The sequence below is a fragment of the Gambusia affinis genome, linkage group LG06, assembly GCF_019740435.1.
Source record: "Gambusia affinis linkage group LG06, SWU_Gaff_1.0, whole genome shotgun sequence".
NCBI classification, from domain to species: Eukaryota; Metazoa; Chordata; class Actinopteri; order Cyprinodontiformes; family Poeciliidae; genus Gambusia; species Gambusia affinis.
This window is the reverse complement of record NC_057873.1, coordinates 6,635,293-6,663,226: the sequence shown is the minus strand read 5'-3', so window position 1 is coordinate 6,663,226 and position 27,934 is coordinate 6,635,293. Positions and strand designations below refer to the sequence as shown.

Sequence of the window (27,934 nt, the reverse complement as noted above, 5' to 3'; positions counted from 1 at the left end):
ATACAAGATTGGTCTCTTGTCTTTCCTGGTGTCCCTGTGAGCTGCTACAGATGGTGACAGGTTGCCGATAGACACATTACCAGAGCAGTGAAGCTGGGGAAGCTTCTTCGGCCATCACTCATTTCATCTCTGCGTCTTGTGCTTAATGGCTCCCAAAATAGAACAAATTTGTGCTCATACTTCCAGAAGAGATTAGGAATATCATATTTGCAGGGTGGTTTTTTTCGGGGGGGTGAGGGAGAGGAGGCTTTAGCCTTATGGCGGTGTCAGTGTTGATGGAGGGAGAGACGGGGGTCCAGCAGGATTCTGTGTGTCAGCAGCCTCCATGTGAGATGTTGCCTGCTGGAAGTGCATCCCTGGCATAAGTCCAACAGCCCACACACCCACCCCCCCTTAACACTCCTTTACAACCCTTTCCCTTCCTGGTCTGTCTTCCTCTTTTGTGTCGCAGTACAGAGAACAGACTCTCTCTTTAGATGGCTGCTGGAAAACCATGTGGAGCTTAAGTATGGAAGACTGCTCTCCTTCATTTGTGCCTATCTAATTATCAAATGCAGGGGTGTTCTTGGTTTGAAGCAGGAGTGACTCAATATATTCAATACAAAAAATAATATGTAGATTGATTACAGACAGATGGATATAACTTATATTTATTACTGTTCGTTTGGATGATTATGGCTTGCAGCTCATTAAAACCCAAAATTTAGTATCTCAGATAATCTGGAAAAGAACCAGTGGTGGATGTTGACACTGTAGGCAGGAAAGATCTCTGGTAGCAGTCAGTCTTGCAGTTAATCTGAAGAGACCTCTGACTGAAGACGCTTGCTGCATGGCAAGTCCTGACTGTCATGACATGCTAGCAGCTCACTTTTCAGGCTGCAGAGACGATACTCCTAGTAACGTGTCCTGGATGAGAGCATTAGTTGTAATAACCCTTTCTAATTCACCTCATTTGCTTTTGCCATGCCTCCTAAAATCTCTGTCTTCACAGATAGTTAGAAAACCAGGCAGAGCGAGATGGATTTAATTTCTTCCATCTCATCTGTTGGATCCAACCCTGCATGCACACTTGTTTTTAGTGGTGATCTTTATTATTCTGATTGTCTTTGAAAAAACAACAAAACAAAACAAAACAGGATTTGGGGTTTTATAAATTATATCAAAACCAGGCACATTTTTTTCAGTTTATCGGAAGAAATCTTCTTTTCAATGATATTCTAATTTATATGGATGTTCCTCTATAAAGTGCAGTTTGTTTATCTGAGATTAACATTTGGCGACCATATGCTGACATGACTGGATTCGAATGAAGCAGAGAATCGTCTTTTGTCCTGTTCTGGTAACGGAAGGAGTCTGCAGTCTTTCAGTGAAGCTGTCATGGAGGAGCGCTGCTTCTCTTCGCTCAGAGAGGGATAGCTGTACAGGAAATACGTTGGGAGGGAGTAAACACCTGCTACTCCCCCCTTCCTCTCACAGCCGCTTAGACAGACACCAACCACACACAACCACATGTGCTTAAAAAGGCAGACTTTCCTCCTTGGTCTTTTTGATCAACAGTTAACCCCAGATCACACGTCCAGCTGTTGAGACTGTTTTCATTGCAACACTTTCACCTTTTGCACAGTAAGAATTGAACTTAACCACAGGTGTTTATTTCTTGAAATCCTCGCAATAAAAAGGTGCTGCTTTAATAAATGACCGTGCTGAAGTTCTTTTGAGATAATTAACTTGCACTCTTACTTTTTTAAAATTCCAGGCATGGAAGAAGCGTTGGTTTATACTTCGGAGTGGCCGAATGAGCGGTGATCCTGATGTTCTCGAGTACTACAAGAACGACCACTCAAAGAAGCCCATCCGGGTCATCGACCTGCACTGCTGCGAGCAGGTGGACGCTGGCCTGACCTTCAAGAGGAAGGAGTTCCAGGACAGCTTTGTTTTCGACATCAAGACGTCCGATCGCACTTTTTATCTCGTCGCCGAGACGGAGGACGAGATGAACAAGTGGGTCCGCTCCATCTGCCAGCTGTGTGGTTTTAACCAGTCGGATGACCCTCATGGTAAGGGATCTACTGCTCACCATAGAATTATAAAATTTCGGGTGAGATAAATGAAACTGTGTAATTATTCATCTTTATTCCAGGGTAACCAGTTGTTATGCTGTAAACAGGGGGTGAACCAGCTACCAATATCAAGATATACTTTTAAAAAGTTGGCATTTCAAAATTGAAAAAAGAATTTCCATCATACTGTATGAAAGGGGTTAAGTTTTGTTTCCATGTCAATAAAAAAAGAGCTGACTCTTTCCTTTCTCTGTCTGTTCCTGCTGATCAGCTGGCTGAAAAATGGCTTTTCTCTCACTTTTGGCTCTTTAGAATTATCTATATTCAAGAAAAAAGATGGCAATGGTGGACAAAGTAACGAAGCGCCAGCCATCACTCTAGTTAACCAGTATATTGAAACAGAGAAAGGTACCATGAAGTGCTTTCTTGTCTTAATTTATTACTCAAATTAGCCATGACAATAACATAATCAAAATTGTAAAAATGTTACAACTGCAAAGTGTTAGAATGTATACAAAAATTAACAGTTTATCTTCTAAGTAACAGAAATTAAATCATATTATACACTTTTTGTTTTGACTTTTGGTGTAAATATCATGAGGCCATAATATTTTGGATAAGATTGTCATATTGTGAGCGTCTCATACCAGCTGGCCCATGCCTACTTTAAACAACACATATAAAACCTCATGGTAACACTCAGACAGTTGAGTTTTATCTTTATATATTTGAGAGGACTGGAACATTTCCCGGTAACAGACTCAATTATTGATTTTCTTTTCTCATAGTGAGCATCTGATTTTTGCTGCTTATGTATAAGAAGACTGACCGTTTCAGTGCGGACATGTCAAAGTAAGCTTGATGATGTATATCCTTTTTGTAAATGTTGTTACACATATAGAGTGCCTTGTTCCCCCAAACTGTTAGTGAGTGTATTCCTGGCATCATAAATGATAATGGAAGGGCCTATCAGAAAAGCCCTGCTAATGCTATTTCCATGTGGGAATGTTTTTACCTTTAGCTTTTAGCATGCTAACTGCTATTTTCCTTCATGAAACCTGGGATTAGTGTCAGTTAATTCCTCTGCCATCAGTGTTAGAGCATCATAATCATTTGCAAACCTTGAACTATGTTTTGTGAAATCAACCGCTGTTGCAGTGTTTTTCCTTGCCTTCCATGTTGTTGTTTTCCCACCATTTGACAGCTGGTGAACGTTAATCTCTGTGCACATGGTTGATCATCTGTAACATGTGATATGTCCAGGTGTAGACCAAAAAAAAAAAAAAACTGTTATGAAGTTTTAATGATTCTTGCATCACAAAAGCTTTCCCTTGGGACCAAATTAGCCAATGATCAAGGTCTTTCTACACTTCTTGAACTGTGTTGTTTGTAGCTAGCAGGCCATGACTTGAAGATTGGAGGGGAATGTTTTAGTTATGATGACAACTGCATAAGTCATAATAGTTTGGATACTTTTTGTTATAAAGCCCTGCTTTCACAAAAGTACCTGGTTCCTTTTTCTGTGAAGTTCTGTTTGAGCCTTTTCATTATCTAAATGCATCGTCATTCACGCTTTCGGCGTCTCTGAAATCCAAATAGAGAAGTTAAAAATGGGCAACTGTTTAAGCATGTCCTTCTCTGAACATCTAAAGCATTGCTTTCTAGGCAAAAATAACATCTAACAGCATGTTGGTGCCTCCAGGATCAAACTGAGGAAAACACGAGACATACTTTTATCACACCAAAACTAACAGTATTTCAGTGAGACACACTTTGAAGTTACTTGAAAGAAGAAAGTTTTAACCTGTATTATTTCCAATTAATGTGTGTCATTTTTATGTGTTCAGTTTCTGTTGAATCTGAACACATATTTTGTCTGGTTTTATTTTGTTTCACTAAATAAAACCAAGTGCAACAAATTGCTTTCAGAAGTCCCCCGGTTATTAACCAGAACCAATTTTTATTTAATTTAATACGCCTCTGGGAGTTCTGAGAAGTCCTCACAGGTTTGTCAGAGGACAACAGTGGACAAACTATAGGGAGGTTTAAATGGTAAAATTCTTTACCATTGGAAAACGTTTATGTGGTAAGGTAGAAAAATAATTTTGAACATAGCTTTCAACTTCTTGTGGAGCGTTGTTAAAGCCACCATCTGAAAATGGAAGGAATGTGGAAAAACTGTAAGCCTTACAAAAATGTGACTATCCAAATAAACTCCAATTTCTTTAATTTTGGGTGATCAGCAATGATCACCCAGAATCATTGGGTGATCATTGATTTTGCATTTTACATACAGTACTTGCATGTAAAATCAATCTTATCATCTGATCTCATCTACTGCTGCAAAAAACACGAAAATCCGCTCATGTCCTCTTTTGCTTTGCTGTGAGAGACGCAGCAAACCGCCCACCGGGTCACGTTGGGACATCCAAGGTTAACTATAGTCAACGCACTGTACCAACTCAGCAACTTTGTTGCTATGTTCATAGGTGTATAGTGACCTTATAACATCTGACATTTTGTAAGTTACAAAAAAATTGGTATCTGCCCAAATTGGAATCAGCAGATCAGGCTTTTTAAATATTGTTGATTGACGAGAAAACTGCAATCGGTGCGCTTCTACAAAGACATTATTCAGAGAGGCTGGCAAAAGGCCCATGGTTGGGACCTGATCAGACTTCCCAGAGTTATGGCTTTGATAAAACTATTTTTAAGTGACGGAATGGCCCAGTCAAAGACCAAATGACTTGAGCTGTTTTGTGGAGTCTAGTGGAGACTTGTATCTTGTGTAAAACAGCACAAAAGTAGCTGTTTTATGAGATCGTTCAGGGCAATTGGTTCTGGTTTGCATAATCTTTAATGTGTTCTGAAAGCTGTGTGTTGTCTTCCTGTTTTTCTGTTCCATTTTCTGCCTGCCAGTTGCTGTACGAGCAGCACAAACATCTTAAAAGGGGTCCAAACAGCACGCATCTTCCTTCACAAACCTACGTTGCACAACAGGCCTTTTTGGCCTGTGGTTTTTTTTCTTTTTCTTTTTTTTTTTTTTTCGACTTTTAGATTTGTTGACAGTCATGTCGATGAAAAAGATTTACCTGCTTCCTATGAGAGTAAACAGGTTGTTTGAAATGACACACTAGAAACAATTGCAGATAGGTGTAGTGAAATAGTTTAATCAAAAATTGTTTTGGTTTTTTTTGGTTGTTTTTTTGGTTGTTACAAAGCTAATTTTTCAGAAAAGCAGTGCAAATTTGTGAGTTGATCAACTGATGAAGCAGTTCTGGGGGGGTGGAAATTCTCATCACATTTGGAAAATGTCTCTCCCCACTCAGACTGGTAGAACACCTTCTGTTACGAATGCAGCGATCCGGAGCTGAACGTGTGAAGGATTCTCTATCTGATGAGCTCAAGCTGTTTGTGTTGTTCTCACAGCAGTGCCTAAACCGGTTTTGGTTGCATTTTCTCAGCTGATGCAGGATCCTCTGCTTGTTTTTCTCTGACACCATCCATCAGATATGTTGGTGTTATTTACACAAATAATGAAACACGTCCAACATCTTTATTTATTTATGGGTTTTTTTAAAAAAAGCTAAGAGATACAAGAGTCTGTTGTAGATCGGAGTGATTGTGTCATCACACTATCTGGGAATTCCCTCTGTGAAAGAAAAACAAGCAAGACTTTAAAAATGTGGGAATTTAGTTCCTCTTATGTAAATTCTACATGTTGACAGTTATAGTCATTTTCCCTCAAAATGTTAAAGTGGGGCCCCACAAACAGGAATATGTTAGCTAGGCAAATGAAGGAGTATCTTGGTTCAAATAGAGTAGTTATTATCCTCTTACACCCTAAGCGAGCCAAGGTCACATGGCAGCTGGACCCACCGGTGGGTCCGTCGGGTTCTAGAGGTTAAGAGTTAAAGATTATGCAGAAAATGTCCCATTTAAAAGTATTCAAACGCAAGACTATGTAAAGATAGCATGTAAACCTGACCTGGTGGTAAAATAGAATAGAATAGAATTCAACTTTATTGTCATTGCACTGTCACAAGTACAAGCAACGAAATGTAGTTTGCATCTATCCAGAAGTGCTATACAGGATATAAATATTTATTTACAGGTGTACAAGACTAAATATAAATATAAATATGGGAGCTATATGCACAGATTATACAGAATATACAAGAATGTTAGAAAATGGATTATGTATGTATTAGTAGGTTTATAATACAAGATAAATAATGGCAGATAAGATTTACAGATTGCATATGCGTGTGAGGAAAACAGTCTGTGGTGTGTGACCCATGTTATGTCTTTACAAGTAAAATCTATCTGGTTTAATATTCAGCCCCTTTCTCTCATTTACCCAGAAACAAACAACATCACAAGAACACAGGAATACAAAAGATCAGTCCGTCTAGAGCACAGTTAGGCCACAATATAAATCACTTCAATCCATAATGCAAAAATGGAATAATTATGGAACACCAATCCACCCAAGACATTACCGTAAGAAGAGCATTTGCAGTTTGCCATGTGCCGTTTAGAGGAGTAGATGAGAGTACTCTGCTCCCATGAAGGTGAAATTGGAACACATGTGAAACGTTGTGGTGAAAAACTAAAAAGACAACAAAAAACTGAAGACTCCAAAATTTTAAAATGCCAATCTCAAAGAGAAGCAGAGTGGTGCTGTTCTTCAGCAACCTGGGAGAAACCCTGTTAGAGCCTGCAAAACATAATATTTTAGTTATTGAAAATTCTTTTGATTATTCTGACAATCAAATTAAACAATTGGCATATTGTGCAGATTTTTAAATTTCAAATATTTAAATATTTCTCTTTATAGGCACAGTTTTAAAACCTTGAATGCATCTCCTATTCTGTGTACAACTTTTGTTTGTCCACCACATAAATCCCTGCAAACTCCAGTGAGATATATTGTTGTAATATGACAAAACCTGAAAAGGACATGTAGATGTGTTGTAAATGGACTCAACTAGACAGCAGCATGTTTTAGAGGGCTGAGGCGTCTGCGCTTCTCAGAGGATTCTGCTGGGGTTTTTGCCGGCAACAGTTATATAAGCACCTTGATATGAACCTCACCTTCTGTCATTCAGTTGGCCCTAATCTGCGTTAGCAAGCTGCGTCTGGCGGCGAGGAGGAAGGACGGCCAAGAGCAATATGTGACAGTTAATTGTTACACAATTGACTCTCTGTCATTCTGGCCTTTTTGCTGTGCTTTGCTTCGTTTCACTTTCTGCCACACATGTACAGGCTTTCCCACAACACACACTTGAGAATTTCGCAGCCGATTAGGTCATCTGTTTTCAAATATTTTTAGATCTCATAGTTCAAAGAAAGGAAATATAAAACTCTCTTCCCTGGAACTGAATTTGTATTTGCTTAATTGCTCTGTTGTTTATTTTTCCGAAGAAGAAACAAGAAACAACAGATCTTGTAGTTGTTGGCTCATGTTTGTCGGTTTTCGAGTCGTCTGTGTGGAGATGAATGTCTCACAGGTGTGCTGTTATTTACATAAATTCTACGCAGCCAGTGCTTTTACTCTTATTGTACATTGAAACTACTACATCACAGAACTCTGTAATTTTTACAGATTCCTTATCATGGCCCTTCTAGTCTTACCCATCTTCATTTTTCAGAAATAAAATAAGAAGAACCACTCTTTTGTGGTATAAAGATGTCGACGCTTATTTGATCACGTTTTCTCTGCTATAAGGAGCTCAAGGCAACAGTTCTACAGTGAAAATACTCTAAACCAGGCTTGTTTGGAAAAAACAAACAAACCTTTAAGACATTTAAAGAATCTCGTTGAATTTATTTTTACATTTTATGTATGTCTGTATTTACCTACATATTTATATACTGTTAATTTACTTATCTATTTGCTTACTTCATTTACTCATTTTTGCTGCTTTTCTATAACTTTTTTTACTTATTGCTTATTTACTAGTTAGCTACCAACTTACTGATTGGCTCACTACTCGCTTTCTTATTACTTTCCTATAGATACTTACTTGTTTCTATTTATTTGCTTTTTACTTGTTATTCATATACTAATTTACTTACTAACTCACTACTTGGATATTTTGTAACTTTCTGCATTTTCTTATTTGCCATTTATTAAATTTTTTGTTACCGACTTACCCATTGACTCACTATCAACTTTCCTACTGACATGTATGTTTAAACCTTACTACTTATTGAGTTACTTCCTAGTTAGAGTTCAGGTTCAGTATTTGGTTGTCATGTGTGCAGTAGAAACACAAGAATTCAACTTAGAAAAGAAGCTAAAAAAGCAAGGAATATAAAATAACCTTATAAACATATACCATCTACAAGTACCATTAACAAGACCAAAATACTAAATATATGTAAATGTTGTACAATTAATGGTGTGAATATAATATAGAAGCAGATTATTGGTAGCAGTGCAAATGTAAACATGTGCTAGTTAATTTTAGTTGATGGCCTTAATGAAGCTGATTAAAATGACAATTAAAGCAAGATAAGTTCTCATGGCTTTTGTAAATTAATTGAAACAACACAATTAATCTCGATTGTGTTGTTTAGTTTCATCTATCCCAGTCAGTCAGAAATATTCTTGCACACTGCAAAATTGAATAAAGCCTGAGCTTCTGTTAATCTCAGCGCATCAAAATATTGAAGCTAAATGAAAATCACTGGGTTATCACCGGCATCACATTTAAAGTCAAAGCTCTTTTTGAACGGCTCAAGAAAAACGTCTGACATCTGACTTTTGAGCTAAACAAGAAAAGGGGACGTTGATGGAAATCAAATACATGGTTGAATATGCTGAGTTAAACAGAATCCTCTCTACTCGTAAGACTGTTTTTTGTTTTTTTTTACACGTATAAGAGTTGGACCATTTCAAATGGAGGCTCCAAACCAACTACTACCAATAGAGAGAAAGAGACAACGCAAAATCATTTGCACAAGAGATGCACTGACATGAACTTTCTGTCTTTTTGGTGCCGATTCCTGTTTAGCCAGTTCTGATTTCGTTAAAACTGATTATTATCCATGCCTTTCTCCAGTCAGCTGTCTTTAATTATTTTTTAGTATCTCAGGAAAAGGCCTTTACTGTTATTTTAAAACAAAGACAAAATATTTTTGCTAGTTAAGCTATATTTAGCATCTTATATTTTCAATTAGCACAGGAGCTGTTGACATTTTTTTATGTATTTCATAGTGAGTGAAGCACCTTATGTGAATTTATAAACCCCAAAAAAGATTGCCAATATTTTCAAGTCCAGTATGTTGAGCAACAGAGTTTAAAAGCACAAAGGAATAAAATAGCAACTGAAGAAGCAGCCTCTGCAGAAAATGTTGTAACTCTCTTTTAAACATCCCACTTATCCTGAAAAACAAATAGAATTGTCTTCTTTCAGAGACAACTTCCACATTGACGAGGTCTCTTAGCCTTATCTCTTAGATATTGAGTATCCTGAGTTCACTCACCAAAAACAAACAAACAAAAAATTGCATTTTTGAGTTTCTGACTAGCAAGTCTCCAATCATGGCTGATCAAGTTAAAAACAATTGATTTTTTTTCTGTGCATATCTAAGATTCATCCTTTTATCGTTGTAGTTGATAGATCTCCGTCTATTTCATGATTAAAACATTGTGATGCCACAGTTTGCAATTTTGTGGCTTGTAAACCTATCTGCTCTTAGTTACTGTACTGTTCTTTGCTTAAAGTAACCTACAGCATTAAAAGACACAAGAATCTGTCTTGTTTTTTGGAAACGATGCTTTAAATTTAGATGTAAATGTGATTGTGAACAAACTGGATCGGGGAAAACGGGGAAATTGAAATGACGGCCAACCAATCCTTGAAGCTAGTGTTCTTCGAACCCACATGAAGTAAATAAATGTATGCTTGTACAATATTAATATGGATAAATGCATTATACATTTGCTCACAACAGGCTTCTTAGTCTCTCTTCAACAGAGAGCATGCCTTCTCTCCTACCAAAGTGCCCTTTATCTGCATTGATTTTTGTTGAAATAATGCCTCCATGGCACTGGAAGGTCAGGTTTCTACGGCTGTGAAGCTGTCTGAGGACAGTTGTTTTATTGTTGCAGCTTCCAGCCATCCCACCGAAAACAATAAGCTTAACAGCTTTAGATACAGATCAATTTATGTTTAGGTTTAACTATGCGTTTTGGTTTCTTTTGACAACTCATTTGACATTATTTCTTTTTTGTTGTTACAGAATTTATGCAGACGCTGTACAAACATTAATTTTGAACAAATTCAGACCCTGGAAAAGCTTTTTTTTTAAGGGAAACTCGACATCTGACGTCTTTTCATACCTTCTTAATGGCTTCTGGAAACACATCCATGACTACATATGTTTTTGGTTCTCCCAATCTGCTGTTGGGTGTTAGCACTGTTGTTATCAGACACTGATGGCTGGCTGTGTGGCGTGTGTCTGCGCCCAGAGAGACCCAGCCCCGAGCACAATCTAATGAATGGAGCTTCGTTTAGTCAATCATGGGCTTTGTTCTGCTTTCTGCTTGCTGTTTGAACTCGGAGACAAGGATCATCCCCACTAAGGGACCAGGACTTTAGTTGTCAGCAGTCCTTTTGCAGTGCAGCTCCCGCTGTTTTCTTTCTGTCTTCAGTTTGTCTGTTTTCCTGTCTGCTTTTTAAAAAAAGGAAATAACAAAAAAAAAAACAAACAAACATATTTTTCCATCTGAAGTTTCATCTTTAAGATTATAATATAATAAAGAAAAACATAAAAATAAAGAAAATTCAGGCCATTGGATTTATAAAAAAAAAAAATAAAAAATAAAATGTTTTCAACAAAATCAACAGTATCCTAACAGTATATTACAGTTCAGCGCTTCTTGTAGTGTGCTGAAAACCTCTCCTTTTGCATATTGGTAAGAAATGCAGTATTTTGTTGCAGTTTCGAAGAAAGGGGAACCTGTCTGGGGTAGTATAGATGTTGTGGCTAAAATTGCCTCATTTGTGGTACTTGGAACGCATCGTGTTTACGAAACTGAAATAATAATAATTAAAAAATGTTTTAAAAAAATGCATCTTTGCATGTTTCAGATCCAACAATCTATCATAAATAAAGATCTTAATGCTTTGCTTTAGTGTCTACTCTGCTTAAACGTTTTCACATTTGGTTGCATTGGTCACAAACTTCATTGTGTCTGGTTCACAAAAATGGTGCAAAACTGATGTTTACATTTGGTATACAGTAAGATAATAGTTTACATTATGTGCTTTTTTTTTTTTTTTTCTGAAATTTTAAAGCAACTGATTTCTAATTATAAAATGTTCAAATTAAAATATATTTGAAGTTTGATGAGTTAGCTGCTAGCATTAGAACAGCCATCTCCGAAAGAGTTTGTACTTTATTTCAGTTATTCTTTGGTCAAATGAACAGTTTTTCTTCAGCAGAGCTCTCTAACATTTTCATGTTTTTATACCCCACTGTTGCACAGCTTCAAGTTTTTTATTCCTCTGCTTGTTTGTACATTACAGTAATGAGGTCAGGCCACTGAAAATGAGCTGCTGTTTTATATTTTGCCCCTGAGTGTAATTCATCGTCGTGGAGACAAGCCTGTTTTTGGATGATTGATTAATCTGGCGTATCAAGATAAACTGATGTCGTGGTGGTCTAACGTTGGCGCTCACATGATGCTGAGAGGCGGGCATGCAATCAGACGAGGCTCCTGTAAATGATTTCTGCCAATTTCACTGAGCATGATGAAGCTTTGTGACTTTCTTTGCTTCCTGTAAACCCAATGTTGGCCTTAACCTTCTTGGCAGAAGTCTAGCATCTTTTTTTTTCTTTTTCTTTTGGACCTCAAACCCCTGCAAATGGAGTTGCTCTTTTGGGACACACTGATATATTATGGAAATAGGCCTGGCAGATCCATTTAGGATAACTAATAATGTATGCGTACACTTGGGATCACCAGTGAAAACTGTTTAGTACTCTACTCATTAAGGTAGCACACAGTTCTAGATTGCAGCCATTTTTTTCTAAGGGTACTTTCACATAAATTGTATGACCTGTGTCTTGGCCTCTCCAACACCCAATAGAGCCATGAAAGAACTGGTGGTAATTTGCAGCGCTCATTGTAGTTGTTTGAACTCTAAGACTATATGTTTAAATGCAGTCTTGTAAGAGAACGTTAAGGGAATTGCATTTTAGTAGAACTCAGACTGAAAGCAATTGGACTGAATAAATCTTCCCGATTTAAGATTTTATGGAATATGGTATAAGGTATGCCTGTATGAGAATATTCAAACGTCCTGCTTTTCCTTTCAACAGGTCAGTGGATTTTTTTTTTCTTTCTATTTTTACATGCTCTTTGAGATCAAATTAGGACATGTTCTCATCCAATTCTGGCCGGACTTGGAGGAAATGAGCCCCCTACAAAGATGTTCTTGTCATGAGTGATGCAGCATACTTCTAATTTTGGCCCCCTGAGACCAGCAGCTAGCTTTTATTAGATTACAGCCACAGAGCCAATGAGACAGAAGGTGATATATTATGGGGCATGATTGGAAAATTGCTCATGAACTTTGGAGCTCTCTGACCTGTTATAGCTCTGTTCTTTTTGCCGAGCAAAAGGGTCCATTTAGGCGTTTCTGCTGATGCCTGATGTTGGCTTAGACATCAGGATCACAGTGAGACTAACTTCTTTCTTGAAAATGTCTTGCTGATGTCTTAGAATAAATGTAGCCCCTAATATAAGTACAAATTCCTCTTTAACTATTCTAGGTTTTATCGTGCTACAACCACAATATCCAGTGTGTTTTTTTTTATTGGTTTTATTTAAAAGATACAGTTGTGAAGTAATAGGAGAAATTATACATGATTTATAGACATATATATTTTCAAACAGAAACTTGTGCTGAAATTAGTTTTTTGCTCAACCCTTTTGAGTCAATACTTTGCAGAACTTCAGTTTGCTGGAATTACACAAACTAATCTTACTAATCTTCTCAAGCAAACATCTGAGGTCTTTTTGACAAAATCTAAGAGATTAAATTACACCCAGGTGAACTGTATTTACCAATTAAGGAACTTTTGACAGTTAACAGTTGGTTGTCCTTCATGTTTTTAAGGGGTCTCAGAGTAAAGGGGGATGACTACGAACACGTAATATACTGTTTAGCTTTTTCAATTTCCTTCCACTTCAGGCTTATGCACCAAGTTGTGTTGGTTGTGTGTAAATCCTTATTTGTTGGGATTTTATTGCGTAAAAATTCCAATAAACAAGATAGAAGTAGCTGGTTCTAATGTGAATCAATTAAACGTTAACCTAATATGAATAGATTTGAAAAGCCTGGCATTAAAAAGAAAAACAACTTTTTTTTGTTTGTGCCATTTGTGTCCCTTTTTCCTCATCAGCTAAAATATGATATGTTACCTTTCCAGGGAAGTTGAATGCTACTACGGTATTTATATAAAAATACATCTGGGAGTATGTTTGAGAATCTTTTGTTTTTGTTTTTATTTTTGTGCTTCTTTCTCAATTCTGGTGTTATGACTGTAAGGAGTTTGTGGAGTTGCTTCCCAGAGGTGACATACATCATCAGGCCCATTAGTGTCAGTGATGAGCCATCTATTCCATCAGCAGACTGGACCTGTAATCTTTCATCTTGCTCTGTTTCTGACAGCCATTTCTGGCGCTAATCAGAGCCAGAAAAAATATTATTTATTGTGCACAAATCAACAAGGAATGAATACGTTCAAGGAATTTCCTAGGATAATTTTATTCTGCTCGGTAATACAAACAGCTTTTGTTTTGCAAAGCAGCTCTCCATGTCAGCAGGGGCGGGGGAGTCTGTCTTTTGACAACAAATCAATATATCTACCCATATTAGAGGGGCTAACGCTCACCACGCTGGATGAAAGCTTTTACAAAGCTTTTTGTGGAGAAAGGAGATGATGCCTAACCAGCCCTGGGAGAATGGAATCACTCAGGACAATGGTTCAATTGAGGATCATTGAGGTGGGGGCAGTGGGGGGGAGTCCCTGCCTGTGTGACTGTTGGCCTGGGCATCTCACGGGTGTCCACTGGCCTGGAGACCTCATAACAGAGGCTTTTTTCCCTCCAGGCCTGAATGTGGCCTCATTCAGCAAACAGGACTCCAGAATACCACACCCAGCACCAGTCCCACACAAAAACATAGATGCTCACACAACGCATTTGTGTTCTGGAGCTCTAATCATGACCCACTGATTCTTCTTAAAGGGTAGACTGACATTTTTGTGTAACTAATTTAAAAGGTCTTCTTTGAAGGACATGTGACATGTGATTCTTTTACATAATCTCCTTTTCAGTTGTGGTCAGGCTAGCAACTTACAATAGTTATATTCATTCCTTTCTCACTTTGAGAAGAACTGAGACATAATTTTCTGAAGAGAAGACATTATTCTGGGAACAATATGGCCACAGTGAGAAATGTTTTGTTGACGTTTACTTTCAATAAAATTGGGATGTTAGCTCAGCAACACCACTATTTTGTCATTAAAGACAAAAACTGTGTTGTTCTTTTGATTACTCTTATACTTGTGACAATTATTTAGGAAACTTGGGAGGAGAAGAGTTTTCCCAAAACAGAAGTGTGTCCTCCTCCCCTGTTTACTTTCACTCAGTTCACTCATGTTTCCTGCAGAGAAACAAAAAAAAACAAAAAAAACAATTGGATTTAAATTTTGTGGCAAAATTTTCAGAAAAAAACTATTGCTGGTTGGTTTGACGGGTTTTCTGGATAAATGTAGCAAAAGTGCTCACTCCATTCTTTTTCTGTTTTGCTAATAAACAGTCAAATGAATGTATAACAATGGTTCATCAGACACTATTTATCCAGAATATGAGATCATCCATACATGGTACTTTTTTCCTCTTATTGAAATGTGGCTTCAAGGTTCAGAAGGTGCTTTTGAAATGGTTTGCTAAACAATGAAAAGTAAAATTGTGCTTTATTTATGTTTCATATGTTACGTTTTGATGACTTGTTTGGTTTTAGCACAATATTTTCCATTCTAAAGAGAAAATGGTTAAAAACTGTGTTTTATCAGCGGTTGAATCTAGATATAAATTCAATGAGGCAGCATACTGTTTTCAATTCTTATTTTGTCTTTTTGTTATTTTTACTTTTTATGGGTTGCACGGTTAAAGTGACAAAATAATCAACAAATCAGTTATAAGCCCAGTGAAATTGGTGGCATTGGATTGATATTCTCGTGCTGTCCATGCATTTACTGGAGAGTGAAGGAGAAAAATTAGCTTCAGCAGCAGCTAAGCTTTTTTTTTTCTTTTTTCTTTTTTTCATGCCTCCCTCAGCTCTAGTTGCACACAGCACCATCGGTCGATGGATCAGTAGACCGCCCACTCTCTACATGCTGAGCACCTCCTCATTTTGGCTTTCCGCCCAGTTCGTTTCTAACATCCCCATCTCGGATTTGGCTTTACTTTGTAGTCGGTGGAAAAAAAACAAAACAAAGCAAACAAAAAAAAAAAAAAAAACCTGGATGCCACACTGAAACAATAAGACGGTGGGACTGGCTTGGTCACTCTGTCCGTCGTCACAAAGCAACGCCCGGCTCAATACAATCAAACAAAGTACATTGACCCTGATTTTCAAAGTGTAACGTGGATCATGTGTGGCTCAGCCCATGGCTCTGTGCAGCTCTAAAAGCGGACGGCTGCTGTTTTCTGTTCTCCCTTGAGACGGATCCTTCTCCTGTATTGATTAGAGTGCAGACTAAAGGGTAATGAGTACAAGGCAACGCAAAACCCTAAACTCTCCAGTAGATTTAAAACTGCTCTCTTGAATTTAAAGATTGACACATTTTACAACCATTTGTGCAAGGACGGATAAAGTCGCTCTTCATTTCACAGCATGTTGAGTTCTGTCAAAAAACCAGCCGTGTAAATAATCAATCACTCCAATTTCTGTCTGCCTGCAGAGAGCAGATTACACCATATGCCTAGATCTGTTGGAGCAGATGTCACCGGCTCGATGGCTCCTGTGAGCGGGGAACGGAAGTCATCGGCGCCTGTCCACTCCAGCCAGCCGGTGCTCTTCACCTTCGACGTGCCCGTGCGCCACTCGCACCACGGCTCCCTGTCCAACAGCGCTCCTCAGGACTACCTCCTCCTCCACCAGTGCATGAGCAGGAAGACAGAGAGTGCACGGTAAATGTCCTGATCCTCAGACGTCCTGTGTCGGTTTCCTGTTTTCCGTTGATGCAGGTCAACATGCAGGTTTGTGGCTCTTCCTTTGCTCAGAAGCCCCCGAGGGTTAAAACTACTGCTGCAGGGGAAGAGTTATCCAGCTGCGCGTGAGAACCCAACACGAAGAGATAAGAGATCTCTTCATATTTCTAAAAATAGTCAGTGGGGAAACAAACTTGTGGTTATCTTCTAATATGTGCCCAGAATACAGTTCTTAATAAAACAACAAAAAAGATTTAATAGACAGATATTTGTATTTTTGAGGGCAATTTCCTTTGTTCAGTTATATTTGTAGATTGAGATTTCCTTCTTTTAAAATGTTATAATAAAAAAAATAGGGGGCATGAGAAATAAGAAACAAAACAAACATAAGAAACTTAAAAGTTTCATGTGCATTTCCATTCAGCCCCATTTACTCTGATATCCCAAAATAAAACTCACTTCAACCAGTTGTTTTCAGCTGCAAACTTTCACACCTCATGTGGGAAAATATGTTCAATGAAGATTTCAATGAAGAATCAAAGAGCCAATCTCTAAGATTGGCTAGTCAAGGAGATCAGCCACCTTTACAATTCAAAGAGACATTTTTGGCTTTTTTCCCCCCCTACAAAATAACATTTGTCTTCTCTTTTAAAGAACAATTAATATTTACAATTTATTATTTAAAAAAATATCAAACCTTGTCATCGAAAAAACCCCCATCTTAGTTACAAAGAGGCCAACTTAGTACAACACAGGATGAAGAACTGCTAAAACTAGTCTTCCCTATTTCTTTTACATTAATTATCATTTCATCATGTTTTATGTTGAAGTTTATTAAGACTTCAACAAACTCCCAATAGAACAGACTGGGTTTTGTGCTTGTAGCATAAAAATGTGGAATAGTTTTTGGCATGCTTCAGCAAAAGACTGCATATACAGATTGTCCGCTACGCTTAGAGCCTGAGAACAAAGGAAACAAATGTTTATATGAAATCACTTCTGAGTTTTGCATTAAGAGTTTCCTCATCTCCTGCCATCCTGCCTGTTTCTGAGGCAGCATAATTACGCCGCCATTCGGCAGAAAGTCTGTGCAGCACATGATCAATGAGTTCGAGGCGGCAATTCATCTTTTCTGTACATTTTAGGCTCACGCAGGGTAGAACCATGCTCTCAGCTGCACGATTTGCATGCAAATTTGCTGCGCTGGGACTTTGTGAAACTCAGAAAATCAAACCCCACATTCCATCTCTTCAGCTGGAGGAACATATTTTTGTCAGAAGGTTTTTGAATCAAGAGGCTGCTAATTAAGAGAAGCATCTGGTGGCAGGGTGTGATTCATATCAGAATGAAAATCCCAGGGTCTCATGAGCATCCATCCGTTATCTATACCTGCTTAATCAGGTTCGCATGGGGGTCGATGTCTCTATCTGCTGCAGTCAACACATATAAGATTACAGGACTCTGGACAGGTTAGCAGTCCATCACAGGCCAGGAGCAATGTCTTACAGATTTTAGTATGAAAAAGAACTAGAAATATATAGGCCAGCTAAAATGGAACTACTGCACAAAGGTTCATAAATGTATTATATATTGAGCAGCGCTGTTCGACACTTAAGGTCAAATGAGAGACAGTAAATGAGGCATGTCCCCAGTGTCCATCTGAGACTAAAAATCTCTGGGAAACATGTAGCATTTGCACTTCTCTTTCCTGGTCAAGTAAAAAATGTGATTGAAAAAGAAAACACAAAAATAAAACAAACAAAATAATAATTAAACAATTCTTGTATGAAGTTTGTTGAGCTAAATGCATTCCAGTTCAAATTTATTCATACACTTGCACTATAGAAAAAACAATCTGTAAAATTTATAGTAAAAGTTACAGACTGTAAATGTAAATGGCTTCTACATTATATTACAGTAGAAAATATTTACCATGACTCAAGAAACAATTTGTAAGTAATTTTTACATTTAGGTTTATAGAAAACGTCCTAATTTATTGTGAAAATTGGAAGAAATTGTAAAATGCATGAAAAAATACCATAATGTTGCCGCCAGATAAATAATTCTAAAATTAATGTTACTAATCAGCCAAAATTACAGATTTAGCTGATGTTTATAATGAAACGTATGGGGTAAAACTGCAAAAATCATTTCTAAGGCAAATTTCGATTTTATTTTCATCCAATCAAGAAGCTAAAAATGTTACGTTGAAAGCAAATTCTACATTTGTCTTTTATCAGTGGAAAACAATTTTCTGCCACTACATCAATCAAATCCTTTTAATGGTTGCCGTCTTAAACCTTAATCTACCAGGCATATGAATAGTTTTGGCTGCATGTTTGTGAAACCCTATCAGGCTTCGTTTCCAGTGAAGAGTTTTGTCGCCATCTGCTGGCCTTTTGTGTTACTACATTCAATCTAAACTGCTCTTGAAAATATATAGTAGAGCTGCGTATTTAAAACCACAATCTTATTGTATGCGTTATCATAATTACAAAATAAAGCTCTATATTTCCGGAGCGGTTATACTTTTGCCATGCGCTCATGTGCTGATATTGATTTTGGTTACTGAGCTCATAAGGTATAATGAGAACACTGAAAAAAAATAATAGAAAAGAGAGCAGAATGTGGATTAAATGCAGTTACTGTTGTAATAGAAACTTTCAACAATAACATTGCACCAGCATATTTTTGATGATAATGTGCAGCCCTGTATAGTATGCTTTCTTTTTATTATTATTATTATTATTATTATTATTATTATTATTATTATTATTATTATTATTATTAAACTGTGATGTGTTTGAGGATATATTCAAACACAGTAAAAATTGACTGAGTACATATGTAAATATTTGTGTTGCAGGAGTGCCAGTTTCTCTCAATCCACACGAAGCAATACATTTCTGGGGAGCGACTCTCCGGTGCAGAAATTTTCTTACGGCTTCTCAAACTGTCTAAACGGCACAGGAGCTCAGCTGCACGGCTTCTACAGCCTACCCAAACCAGGAAAGCATCAGCTGTCCGTGCACGATGATTCGTCACAGGAGGCCTGCTACGTTCTTCCGCGGGGTTACAGTTCTGAGGCCCCACCTCATAGCAGCCTCGGCGACCCTGACTTTGAGAACGAGGAGGTGTATACCTTCAAAACTCCCTGCAACACCCTCGCCACCATGCACAGCAACGAGCGCTCGCCAGACAATTATGACTTTCCCACCACGCCTGGCTCCTTTTATCAGATCCCACGGACATTTGACAAGAACCACAACTCCCTGACGCCATCCAGCTCTGAATCCTCCTGCGCTCCTCCACCTAGGCCCCCTAAACCTACCCAGGGGTCTGAGGGGAACTGGGGGAGTCCCCTGTCGGCTGGGAGTCAGAATGGGGAGATGACATCTGCAGTGTCTGCCCTTCCACGCAGGAACACTCTCCCTGCTGTGGAGAATATCAGGCTCCACAGAGGTAGGCAGACTAACAAATCTTTTACAACTCTCTGGTTTCATGTCTTCAAATCCAAGTCTCAACTGATTAGCTGTATTGCAGTGACTGCTGCTCGTCTCCATTTTTCTCCCTCTCTCTGCCTTCCCATCCTCTGTCGCTGACTTTAAGCCGAGCTGTTGGGCAGAAACAAAGGACCCAGTGTAGCAGGCACTGCTCTGCTGACACACTAATGAAATTCAAGTCATACCATCTGATCCAGAATGCCTCGTTCCAGACTGATAACCAATTTTAAAAAAATGATGCTCTCAGACACAATGTGTGTTCTCTTCCTTTCATATAAGCTGCTTTTTCAAGTCCAAGCATGTTTTATAAGTCCTCCAAAGTCAAACCTTTCTGCCGAATTTTCTAAATTGTTTTATATTAAAAAAAAATTCTCCTGCTTGGATATTTTGTTAAAATATTGACATATGGTCTCTTTTTCGTTTGAGCGTTTAAAGTAGTGGTGGGCACACTTTCGCTAATGCGCCAGTGGAACTAATTTTTTGTGGACTTCAGCAGTGTGACCGTTTATTGCTGAAGTCCAGTAATCTGTTCTGCCTCAATGCACATGAGCGAGATGAGTGCACTATATGGTAAGGAGCAAATAGAAATGACTAAATTCAGGCATTAACAAAAATGCACCTCTGCTAAGGCATTAATAGTGGAGTTAATTTTCCATTTAGCACTTTTGTTAACTTTAAAAATATTTAGTGAACTTAGTTTCCCATAAATAAGTTATTTTGGATACATTGCTTGCTTGTCTTGTGAACTTTAAGTTGAATAATGTTCAACATCTGTGTTGAAGTTTTGATTATTGACTGTTAATTCCTCAAGTAGGTAAACGTTTATATTTATGCTCTTATTTTGAAGTGCATGAAGACATAGCTGTTCCATTTCCTCTCCTTATATTCGCCACCCCTGTTGTGGTGCAGCAAATAATATTTATTCAATACCCAGAATGCAACACTGTAAATCCACAACCTGCAGTTCTATAATAAACAGTGTAACCTCTACTGATGTCCAGCCTGCATTCTGACTGAAGTCCTACTGTTGATACTGAAATATAAAAATATTTGCAGGTTAAAGGTCTGTTCCGAAGAATAATTTCCTGAAAAGCAATAACAAATTTGAACCTTTAGAGGTTGAGATACTATGTTATGACATATGTTGTGTCACTGATGCATGCTGGGTATCAATATGGTTGAGTTTAATGTTTTAGCATTAGCTTCTGCTAAATACCATGTTAGTATATCGCTTTGGCCCTAGTGGAACTAATGCTTGTGATTATTGCTTTAGGGTTAGCTCAACTAATCTTTCAGTTACAGGTGCCCGCCACTGTTTTAAGGCAATGGTAAATAATGATATATGTCTATGCATCCCTCCACAGGCTCTTCCTTTGAAATCAACAACCACCAGCGTTTGTTTCACTTCAACAACTCGGGCCAGTCTGTGGAGTCTGTTAATGACGGGTTCAGCTCATACCTGGTGAGTGTTTTTTTTTTTTTTTTTTTTCAAAAGACTAGTGATTCATTTGAATGCCACCTTTTGCCTGCATGTTTATGTGCTGGGAGATTAAGTCACGGTTCTTTGCTAAAGTGTTTGATCAACTTGAACATGTTACATCACGCCGTGTGGATGTTTTTCCTAAGCAAGGACTTGGGAGATTTATTAGAAAACAGAAAAATTTAGAGCGAGATTCACATTCCAGACCATATTCATTAGTTGAAATGGTCCTGTCAAAGTCCAGACTTAAGTCCAGTTGAGAATGTTTAAGAGCTTTGCAGTCACTTCCTAGAAAATCAATTGAGCTTTTGCTTTTTGAGGAAGGGGAAGCAGAGTGAGGAGATCTTTCAGCCTTTATATGTACAAAGCTGTTTGGCACACAAAATATCTGCAGCTCCAACTTATTCATGTCGTGTTTGTCTGTAACAAAAAGTCCAAATAAAATACATCCAATGTGGTGCTGATGTGAAAAAAGTTACATGGGTGTGTGAATACTTTTGGAAGGCACTGTGCATCACCTTTCATCTTTTTCTCTTGTCCTCCACCAGAGGAGCCAGACCCCCTTGACGCGCTCAGACAGTGGTAATTCGGATGACAACTATGTTCCCATGAATCCAGGCTCCTCACCACTCAGCGCCGCGCAGGCTGACAGTCCTAAGAATGTCTACATTCCCATGAGTCCTGGGCCTCACCACTTCGATTTCCCAGGGTTCTCTGCAACACTACCTGCCCGAAAGGCGAGCAGTGCGTCCTTGTGTCACAGGCCCGGTCGTCTGAGTGATGTTACACCACCTCCCATCAACCGTAACCTTAAACCGAACAGGAAACGTATGTAGTTCAGATTTAGATGCATTTTGTTTCCAGAGTCTATACAGCTGTTTGATTACATAAAACCTGTCTGCATTTTGTTTTCTGCAGCAAAGCCAACACCACTTGATTTAAGGAACAATGGGATCATAGATGAGCTGCCGTATAAGAGCCCCGTCACCATGTCCTGGACGCGTCCCATGTGAGTCTAACTCGCTGGTAAGGCCTGTCCTTTCTCCCTCAGGTCACCCAGAGTCCTATCTGTTTTTTGTTTCAGGCATGAGATGAACTCCTCCCACCACTGTCGACCAATCTCCACGCAGAGCATCACCAGCACCGACTCTGGAGACAGCGAGGAGAATTATGTGGCTATGGTGAGTTCCAGTAGCTGGAGGGCAGAGCACGCTGTGCTTCATTGTTTCATAGTACAATGTGTGATTGAAAGTTCACTCTCGTCCCATTAGCAGAATCCAGCATCTACCTCCCCAGCCATGAGTGGCACCAGCAGCCCAGCCCCTCGGAAGTCTGGGAACGTGGACTATTTGGCACTGGACTTCCAGCCTGGCTCACCCAGCCCACACAGAAAGGTGAGCCATTCACCTACAGCGTCTTGGACAAGTGAACTTTTCCAATTTTTTCACATCAAAACCACAAGGCTCAATTTATTTTATTAGAATTTTATGTAATTGAGCAAATTAAAAGTATTTCAATGTAAATGGAATATGGTTTTCAAACTGTGTTGACATGAAGGGTGTTATGCTTTTATGTCTAGATTCTCTAGGTTAGTGTCTTCCAAGGTGATTCTTTATTTAACTTCATCCATCTTTCCATCACTGTCCATGCTGATGAAAAAATAAACCTAACAAATTATGCTGCCACCACAGGGTTTCACTAGTGATGTGCCGTGTTATGCCCGGTTACGTCCTGAGTTTCACTCCCATCCTCTGTTCCTTTGCCTCATGTCTGTCCCCTCCTTCTTTCTGCCCCCATCCTGTGGGACTACTGCAAAAGAACGCCCTCTAGTACCAAAAATTTAAAAATATAATAGTAAAACATTCATTCCTTCTCAATTTTTCACGTATTTGTGAGCAAGATCCCAAGATGCTTAAAGTCCTCCAATTGGAGCAGGACATTGGCCCCCACCTGGAGAATGCAGACGTGAAGACATCCTGTTCAAGTCGCACTCTGCTGTGAACAGATTCAGAGAAAGCTGTTGATCATGATCTGATGAAGCCAGCAGAACCACAGCAGAGCTGCCATACCCTCAACACCTTGGTTAAACCTGAACTTTCGGTCCATAAGTGTTCTAAGCAGAATTGGTGGATAAGTCCAACTCTCCCCTGAAATGAGCCCGACATACCGCTAGCAATGGACCTTACCACAGGGGCCGCGTTTCATTGGTTGAAGCCCATCCTACGTAGTAGCGTGGCTACGTGTGTGGCTATCTCACAAACACACGCTTCCCGTTAGCTAAGTACAGCATATTGGCAGTACTGATACAACTTCTACACCTTGAAGCCTGTCTGCTACACAGTCTTATGTTAGCTAAACAGATCAATATGCAATGTGTACTGCATCTGATATACACTAAAGATTTTATTTTAGCGGGGATAGAGGGACTGTATGAAGGGGCTTCCAAAGCATGCCCCAAAGGATTACACATCCAAAAACCTTCTCCAGAAAAAGCAAGCTCAATTTTTATTTACAGATTAACACTGTCATATTGACAAATATGCAAAAAACTTATTTTTATAAAGTTACATACTGTCGATTTAAGGTTTGTGGTTGTAAAATGAGAAAAAGCTCCAGGACTACTAATAATATTACAGGGCCCTGTATTTGTAGATTAAATTCATGCCACCGTTTGTTATTTTTATACCGCCGTGTTGTCTGCCCTCCAAACAGACTTCTAATTATCACTTTCTTATTACTTCGCAGCCCTCCACATCTTCTGTGACGTCTGATGAGAAAGTGGACTACGTCCAAGTGGACAAAGAAAAGACGCAGGCGCTTCAAAATACGATGCAGGAGTGGACCGATGTACGGCAGTCAGCTGAGCCTGTCAAGGGCGTCAAATCCTGACACTGACTCGTACAAAAATTGAAGAACTGAAATCCCTTGTTAAGTCTCCAGGATTATGCTTGGATCACTACCATAAATAGCAGTTGGACTTGTGTAAGACTTAAATTTCGGGGCAAAAAGCCATAATTATCCTATGCCTGTTCTCTCTGTGATAATTACTTCTGCAGTGCACTGCTAGCATGCAGGATATCAGGACATACAGGTAAAAGCAAGCTGCCAAAGCTTTAAAAATAGACTGTTGGAGTGTATAAAACTATCATATTCAACCATCACTCCGGTTCGCTCGAATATATTGTATGATTAAACATGTCCCACCAGACCTCAGCAGATATTGGTTGCGTCCAGATGGTAATTTACTCTGAGCAGCAGTGCTAGTTAACTGGTCGATAACTATATTAATATACTGTGACAGTACGCATACAGGTCTCAGGAATGCCAAGAAACTCTCGTATTTGAACACACGTTCTCGTTTTTCCCCCACTTCAATCTGTCATTTGTGCTGAGTCTTGCAGTAGCACTAAGGAGGAGATTATTTTCACTGCAGGCAATCATTTCAGCTTAGCAGTGCATGTCTGGCAAGAGGAAAGGGGAGACAGAAATATAGCCATCCAAATATGCAAAAGGCCTGTGTCAAGATTACCTAATGATAACTGCACATGACGGTTGCCTCAGTTTCAATTAGGTGAGAAACCAAACCAGATTTAGAAGCTGTCAGGCTCAGGATGGCAGTCCAATTATTTCTGTGTTGCTATCAAGTTAGTAGTGTTCAGATGAACAGAACTAATGAAAGGAAAAAAAACAAACTTGTAGGGCTTTGAAGGGCATTTATCATTGTTGTTGCTGCCTTTTCAGTGAGTTATTATCCTACTTTAGATTTATTAATCTCCATGACTGAAATCAAGAATTTGTATAAAAGAACAGAACAAAACAAAATTAAACAAAACCCAAAACTAAGAAAGTCACAATGTTCAATAAGAGATGCCAAACAAAGACAGCAAGTTATCCACCTCTTATTTAAATTCATAAAGCCAACATTCATATAGAAACATATGCGAGAAATTTTGCCCTAGAGCGGTGTAGAGGAAATCTAAAAAAATATGGGCTGTCTACAGAAAGATTTAAATAACTGCATTTCAAAAGTCAAAATGTATGACACTGGATTTATATTGATATTGCAATTTCTCCTCTGGTTCTGATTAACTAGTTACCCTGATGTGCTCAACCATGTGTTGGCACATTTAAAAAGTCTGTGTTACCATAACAAGGCTATACAGCTATACAGTAGTTATGCTAGTCTTTTCTCCACATAATCAGTCTGTGTATTAGTCATGAAGGTTCAACTGCACCAAAGTGAGGTAGTAATATTTTAAGATAGTGATATAAAATCAGACTGCACCTCTAATCAAATACTGTCACCTTCATTTTTTTCGGACAGAGAGATAAATCGAGTCATGACTGAAGCTAGTTATTTCAGGTAAACACACAGGAGATCGTTTGTAAAATATGGCTGTTGATTTCGCCCAATCTGTGGAAGTCAGAAGATGCCTTGCACTGATAGAGAACATAAAAAGTAAAAACTACTGTAAAAGGAACCACTATATTGCCTGAAGAACTTTAAGCTCATAAACAACAACTATAGTTGCCTTGGTGGTTTGGCTGTTGACTACCTGCTCAAGCCTGTTTTTCGTGGCCATGGCATGAATTGTGATGTGTCCTTTTCCCTAAAGTTTGGGTTGTTCAAGCAAAAGTGCTCCCTTTGTCGTTTTTTTCTTGCTTGCCATTAGGCAGCCACACGTCCATGTGTTGTTAATCAAGAAAACAGTGTACATCATATGTACAGTTCTCCATCAGTCACATCATCATCCATATATGGTACTGACTTAATGTTTCCAAGTGGCTACAAAGACAAAAAAATGCTATACTTCCAATATTTAGAGGTTTTCCTGGCTATGAAATATATTTTCCCTTTAAAGTATTTTCACATGAAGCTCCATGCAACTGTGCACTGACCAAGAAACCTTAGTAGGTGGGAGTAAAAAATAAAGATAGAGGTGCTCCATTACACAAGTTATAGATGAATAGTAGTATATGTCAAGCATTCACAGCATTGGCATCAAGCCTAACATTTCCCACACTACATCTCTGAACATTAATTATATGTAAATTATTAACATAATGACATATTTAAGTGCATCTTGTTGACTGTTTGAAATTTGTTGCACTTGTCTGGTACAAAAAAGTGCTCTACATTAACACAGGAACTCATCAGTAATGATATTTATATAAAATTGAGAAGTTCATTTCAGATACTTCTGTGTTTCTCAAATTTGCCTTATATTTTCATTTTATTTTAGAATGTAGTTCCTGCTGTGGAGGAGTTTGATTATTGATTATTTTGTCCAAACCAGGACCCCATTGTATTCAGAACAACTGGGTGATCAGTTTCTAACTGAAGTGAAGTCCGGTATTTCATTGTGGGCTGGAACCACTTATTAAGAAAAGCATGGTCATGCAGTGCTGGATGGTGTTATCAATTAATATTTACTGCTTATGTTTTTCTACACTTTTTTAGTTTTTTCAGAATCTTTTTAATCATTTTTACTATTGATTCACATAACCAAGTGTTATATAGAAACGGAGGCTAAATTTAGCAAACGTGTTGTAGATTGTATTTAATTCAGCTTTGAATTCCAAAATAGGCTTTTCAAGAACCACTCAAATATTTGGGATGGCTGGTAAGACTGATAACATTCCCAGATGAACTGTGATTTACAAAGAGGGGAGAAAAGATTGAAGAAGAAGAGCTTGTCTACCTGTCAGTCTCTGAAGTGAAGTGGAGGTGTAATTTATTATCTAGAGATACTCGCTGTGAGCAGGGGAGCTGTGTACGTGTTTTGGTAGATTGAGCTGAGTTATGTTCAGTGACAGCCTGGCAGTTCGAGACTGAAAACAATCCTCAGATCTACTGTCAGACCGATGACGTACTGTACTGATAATGATCTTTTTTCTTTTTTTTTTTTTTTTTTAAGAAAACCACTGTTATTGCTACTACTGTAAAGCATTTGCAGACTGCTTGTGTGTTAACTTATTAATTTATTGTGTGTTTTACAGTTGATAATTGTAAAAAAAAAAAAAACAACAAAGAAAAATAAGTGAGGAAAAATTCTCTACTAACATTAATGTATATCTTCACTTTTTTTTTCTAAAGAGTTTGAGAAGTTATGCAAGTGTGATTGCAACGTGGTTCAGTTAATTTTGGATACACAAGTGTACCTTGTTATTCCAATATTATGGTCGACTTAAACTGTGGAAGTAGAATAAATCAAGGAGTTAAACTCTGGTTGTACCATTCTTTTGGCTGTCATGATACTATCAATAAACTCACACATTTTTTGGACAGAACTGATATAATATTCTTCTAAGAATACCAACTGCTGAAAGAGGCGCACCCACATTCATATTCCAATGTGCAGATCGGTTTTACAAACGTTTTAAAACAGCCACTATGTTGTGACAATATGGTATGAGACAGATTATCGGTAAAGAAATCAAGCTTCACGAAAAAAATCAAACCCGATAAATGTCGATTTATTTGATAAATCGAGGTGCATGGGTGAACTGCCACCTTCCTGAGCCTTGCTGAGGGTGTAGAGCTGATCCAAAAAACAAACTGCTTCTCCTGAATCCAAGACTGACCGCTGTAATGTTGTAAAAAAATAAAATAAAAAAAAAGATCGTAAAATTTACATTTTGAAGCAA

General features: G+C 38.3%; 1 protein-coding gene across 2 annotated transcripts in view; it reads left to right on the top strand.

The window, feature by feature from the left end:
- Positions 1-27,510, top strand: part of gab2 (GRB2-associated binding protein 2) — a 45,368-nt gene extending 17,858 nt beyond the window's left edge. Inside the window, exons 2-10 of one of the 2 annotated variants that reach the window (XM_044120449.1) lie at positions 1,757-2,057; positions 16,053-16,281; positions 19,170-19,765; positions 21,171-21,268; positions 21,835-22,114; positions 22,205-22,295; positions 22,371-22,467; positions 22,561-22,680; positions 24,032-27,510. In XM_044120449.1, the coding sequence (XP_043976384.1) occupies positions 1,757-2,057; positions 16,053-16,281; positions 19,170-19,765; positions 21,171-21,268; positions 21,835-22,114; positions 22,205-22,295; positions 22,371-22,467; positions 22,561-22,680; positions 24,032-24,175 (1,956 nt within the window). In that variant the 3' untranslated portion in view covers positions 24,176-27,510. Of the gene's footprint in view, positions 1-1,756; positions 2,058-16,052; positions 16,282-19,169; positions 19,766-21,170; positions 21,269-21,834; positions 22,115-22,204; positions 22,296-22,370; positions 22,468-22,557; positions 22,681-24,031 lie in introns of both variants that reach the window. The other variant, XM_044120448.1, reaches the window with a different exon arrangement.
- The last annotated feature ends 424 nt before the right edge of the window (positions 27,511-27,934 follow it).